Raw genomic sequence first — 5,298 nt, forward strand, 5'->3', positions numbered from 1 at the left:
TTTCGAGTGAAAAAGCAGCAAGCTGCATTTAGGTTGCTAGAAACTTACTAAATCTGGAAAAGAAAGATGATAGTAAAGCAAAGAGCAAAGTGGAAATTCTTCACTTCCAACTCTGGCACTGCTTTACAAGCTGATTTAAGAATTCATAATCAGAATCTGTGTATCTTTTGACGACACACATTCCTAAGTCTTTTAAGACTAACTATAATAAATCTACTGATGTTTATGACTTGAACAAAAGACACAGCACGATATAGGTCTGAAGTGTTTATTTTACATCAGATGTTCCATACCAGAGTTTCTTCAGTTAGAAGTTCCTAGAAGAAAATGAAACAAACATTGTTACAAGCCAGTTTGCCTCAGCAGCTCAGGTAAATATTTTTGTCCAACTGTGTAATCATCCTATAACTACACTGTATACATTTTCCTCTTAAAAGCTGGATTTGGGTATGGAAATCACCCCCGCAAGTGTTAGAGGAGAAGATAAACATACGTACTTGGAAACAATTCCGTCATTTTTTGCCAGACGCAGGATGGAATCATCTGATTCACCCTTTAAAACAACAAAGAGAGATGATTCTGAAGTGACCAAATAATTGCCAAATACACATTAAAAAGAGAAGCAGCTGCAGCATTAATGCTGGCAGTGAACTGCCCAACGCCTTCCACAGATCACTACATTTTACATGCAGAGATTACTGTTTTCAAAACAAACTGTTAAATTCTTTGACATCCTTTAGGATAAGAAATAGTTTTCACTTGGTAAAATATACACTTGAATTAGTGAGATATATTTCTGAGTAAGCAGAGTTCTGATGAACTCCAGAAGCTTCACACCGGGTTTAATAACTTTAAGTCATGGCAGTATCTCTAATAATTCTAAACAACAGATAAAGCCAGATATTAGTAACTTAGTACATTAAAAGGAAAAAAAAATACTTGCATCCTTCAGTGATTTTAAATATCTAAACATACTTAATTCTACAAACCCAAGGATTAAGAAATAACCATAAGAAACTGATTCCTGCACGTGAAATTTGTCACATTTTCACTCTGCCTTCATTATCCCCACAAAAGCTCTCTCTTGAACGAGCTCAAGGCACACGGTGTTTCCAGGGTCAAATCTAAACCTAAACAATTCCTCATCAATATAAAAGGAAGCACAGCATCCTGGAGGTTAGGAAAGTACTCACCATTCGACGAATTGGTCCACAGATGGCATATGTTTTGAACTGGCCGTTTACTCTGCCCGTTACCTTGTCAACCTGGAATTACAAGCAAGTTATTCGATGCAGATTCTTACACTGCTAATCTTTTTCTGTGAATTACAAAACAATAAGGCAAATACTGAAGTTCGAAAGACACCTATAGAGTTATCTTCTCACAGTGAATTGATAGTTAATGACATGGTGCAACTATAAAATGGACCACACACTGTAACAAGAACACAACACAAAATGGAGCTGAAAGAAGAAAACGCTTGAGTTCCGAAAACCTGTAAAGTTCAGTGTAAAGTTCATTTGTGGGTTTTACTGCCTTTGCTGTTCATGTTTCTTTTAATTAAGTGAAGGGAGAAAGGGACAGTTTTGTTACACAGGTAGAAAAGCATCCAAGTTGAGAGCCACAAAATTGTCTCATTTCCTGCAGTTGCTGAGAAACAGGAAGAAAACACTTAACAATATAAACTGTGAAATTAAACAGTGTAGTGAAACCTGTAATACCATGAGGGTTTGTTTTTGAGTTCTACTGATAAGCAGAGTCTTTGCAAACAAGAAATAAGGATCACTGAAAGAATGAAACATGCTGAAGAAGGAAAGTATTCACAGGAAATCAGAAGCAGAGCCTCTCAAAAAGTTAATTCTTTAGTCAGACAGATAATACAAGAGATTCAGCTGTTTAAAAGTATGGGAATAGAGTCCTGTGGTCTCTCATTGAAGAAGAAATCAATCAAGCTATAGAGCTCACAAGAACTACAGGAAGATTGTGTTCCCAGAATTCCTGCACGGTGAGTACCAATAAATGGGAAAAGCAAAGCATGCTAAAGAGTTTAAATTAACCGGAGCCCATGTGCAATAACTGGGATCCTGCAGGAGTCAAGGTCTACTGTGGTTTTCATTGCATATATCTTAAGCTTGCATAGCTTTGTGATAACACTGAGGATTAAATTAAAGACAGTAACAAATTCCTTGTTACAGAAAGCAAACTGAATGGACAATACCAGGTCAACACATGTAACCAGCATGTCTCAGGAAAAACTCTAAGCATCACTGTCCCAGGCACTGAGTTAGTGAAATGATAATGCACAAAGCACACTAACTCATTTGCCACCTAGCAGCAGTGACAAGAATTAACGCAAATGATTCAAGCTAAACATGGAAGCTCTGCTCTGGAAACTCTATCCCTGACTTTGGACAAACTAGAAAAAACACAGAGAGGATCAACAAGAATAAAAACAGTTAAAGAGCAGGCTGCCCTTGTGCACCCTGAATAATGGTGCTGGCTTACAGCCAGGTGAAGGTAGAAGGGATAAGAATCCCCCTGAGCAAGCATCTCTTCTCCCTTCCTTCAGGGCAAGGAATTCCCTAGTAACACTAAGTATCTACAGTTAGGAAGCTGTATTCAAACTGTTAAGCCTTGGAACAGACTGTACAGAGCTTTTCCTCTAATGAATATCTTCCAGTAGGCTGAAAAATAACCAGGGGTGACAAAGTAATACACCCGTCTGTGTGTAAGCTCTCAAGCTCTATACTTATATGGTCTCCAGTTTATTTGGAGGTGCATCGCGAGCTGTTCTATCTCTTAACTTCTATCCAAAGTTTAAAGGTGTATCTCTCCCCACATATTTGGTATAAAACTTACCTCTGAAATATTTATCTGAATAGAAGCATGATCCTTAGCACCAATTATACGGTTGCTAGCAGAGCTAAGGAATAAAACAAGATGCATTTAAACAAAAGGAAATGGACAGTATCAGTGAAAAAACCCACCATTAACACCAAATCTACATGTACATTAAAACTTCACAGCGAGTTCAGACAATAAAGTTTAAGCTTTCAGGGCTCAGAAAATTAAAATGCACTTTTAAGTACACTTAAGCTCATTCAGTAGCAACTCGCTAAGTTGCCAACTATGCCTTCATTTTGGTTTCTCTATACCCAATTCACCCCTATAGTGGACACACATCAGCACAAGCTTTCAAATCATGTGCAATATCAAGATTTTTCTTTTTAAAGTACATGAAACGCACCAATCAAGGTAACAGTTTCTATGCCTTCTTCATGGGGACCCATGACAGCTGCCAAAACGCACTCAGGCTGTGAAACCCCAGAAACCAGGCTGTAAAAGCCATTTGACTTAAACCTAATAAAATGCACACAAATGGTTTATTTTTAGCCTGTTGTTGCTGTTTAACACCCGTGTAAAAAGTTTCCCACTGTTCCACCTACTATAATCTCAAATCTGTACTTAAGGTGTGCTACCAAGGCAACAAGGGCTCACTTCACAGGTTCACTGTGCTTGCAGCTACAAACCTGCACATCTCCTGGAATGAGCCATACAACAGCTGTACTGCCTTGTACTCACTGCCGCTGTAAAGCTGGCAGTTACAAACAGAAGATGCACAGTGATCACTTTATATTTAGTCTTTGCTTCGTATATTTTACATAAAGCATTTAAAAATACGGAAATAAATAGAAAACATATATATTTGTTTCAGATATATTCACAAAGCCCCTGGTTTTGCAGACTGTATCGGCCTCTATTCCGGTTCTCGCCAAGGGCCCATTTCCCCCGGGCACACTCTGAGGGGAACCGCTCACCACTTCCGAGGCACGTAGAGGTCCACAAACTCCCCGGCGTCGTTCTGCATCTCGCTGGGGTGGCGGCGGAGGCACGGGCACCAACCGGTAACACCTACGAGGAGCAAGGCCTGGTCTGCGAACCGCGCTACCCCCGCTCCCCACAGCGGCCTCCACCCCGGAACCGCCCCTGCCGCGGCCCCACAGCAGCGTGGCCACGGTGGGACCCGCACCCGACGCCGCCTCCAGCCCCCCGGAGCCTCCCGGAGCCCCGGCCCGGCCGCTCCCCGGGCAGCGCCGCCGCCATCGCGCTCCTACCTCGCGTGTGCCGCGGAGGAAAGGGAAGGAGAGCGGGCGGCGGAAGCGGAAATAGTCCGGAACGGAGCAGCGCGCTTCCGGCGCGGCGGCATGGCGTCACCGGGCGGGAGCGCCGGTGGGCAATGGCCGTTAAGCTGCCTCAGTGGGGCAGCGGCCGCTGAGGGGCTATGGAGGAACCGGTGCGGTGCCGTTGCTCGGGCTCTGAGGGGGCTATGGAGGAGCCGGAGCGGTGCCGCTGCTCGGGCTCTGAGGGGGGTATGGAGGAGCCGGAGCTCTGCCGCCGCTCCCGCTCTGAGGGGCTATGGAGGAAGCGGAGCGCTGCCGCCGCTCGGGCTCTGAGGGGCTATGGAGGAACCGGAGCGGTGCCGTCGCTCGGGCTCTGAGGGCTATGGAGGAAGCGGAGCGGTGCCGTCGCTCGGGCTCTGAGGGGCTATGGAGGAACCGGAGCGGTGCCGTCGCTCGGGCTCTGAGGGCTATGGGGGAACCGGAGCGCTGCCGCCGCTCGGGCTCTGAGGGGCTATGGAGGAACCGGAGGGGTGCCGCTGCTCGGGCTCTGAGGGGCTATGGAGGAACCGGAGCGCTGCCGCCGCTCGGGCTCTGAGGGGGCTATGGAGGAACCGGAGGGGTGCCGCTGCTCGGGCTCTGAGGGGCTATGGAGGAACCGGAGCGCTGCCGCCGCTCGGGCTCTGAGGGGCTATGGAGGAACCGGAGCGGTGCCGCTGCTCGGGCTCTGAGGGGATGCGGGGCGCGGGTGTCACCCCGAGGGGTCCTGTCCTTTTTCACACGCCCCTCGAGGGCCTTCATTCCTCACGGCACCAAGAACCTGAGGGGCACCGACCGCCCTCAGAGGGGGCTGGAGCCAACCGACCCCCCATAGAATCATAGAATGGTTTGGGTTGGAGAGGACCATAAGAGCATCCAGTTCCAAACCCCCTGCAATGGGCAGGGACACCTCACACTAAACCATATCACCCAAAGCTTCATCCAACCTGGCCTTGAACACTGCCAGGGATGGAGCATTCACAACCTCCCTGGGCAACCCATTCCAGTGCCTCAGCACCCTCACAATAAAGAATTCCTTCCTTATATCCAGTCTAAACCTCTGCTGTTTAAGTTTGAACCCGTTACCCCTTGTCCTATCACTACAGTCCCTAATGAATAAGGCATTTAAGTACAAGCCACG

At 46.4% G+C, this 5,298-nt stretch overlaps 1 protein-coding gene across 1 annotated transcript; it reads right to left on the reverse strand.

The window, feature by feature from the left end:
* Window positions 1-254: 254 nt before the first annotated feature.
* On the reverse strand, window positions 255-4,166 carry RPS21 (ribosomal protein S21). The gene is made up of 6 exons (XM_034066564.1): window positions 4,116-4,166; window positions 3,819-3,912; window positions 2,860-2,923; window positions 1,194-1,265; window positions 498-553; window positions 255-317 (listed from the first exon to the last, which is right to left on the reverse strand). Exons 2-6 carry the CDS (start codon window positions 3,866-3,868, stop codon window positions 308-310), a joined length of 252 nt encoding a protein of 83 aa, XP_033922455.1. The 5' UTR covers window positions 3,869-3,912; window positions 4,116-4,166; the 3' UTR covers window positions 255-307.
* Between the last annotated feature and the right edge of the window lie 1,132 nt (window positions 4,167-5,298).

Source organism: Melopsittacus undulatus, chromosome 10, assembly GCF_012275295.1.
Source record: "Melopsittacus undulatus isolate bMelUnd1 chromosome 10, bMelUnd1.mat.Z, whole genome shotgun sequence".
NCBI classification, from domain to species: domain Eukaryota; kingdom Metazoa; phylum Chordata; class Aves; order Psittaciformes; family Psittaculidae; genus Melopsittacus; species Melopsittacus undulatus.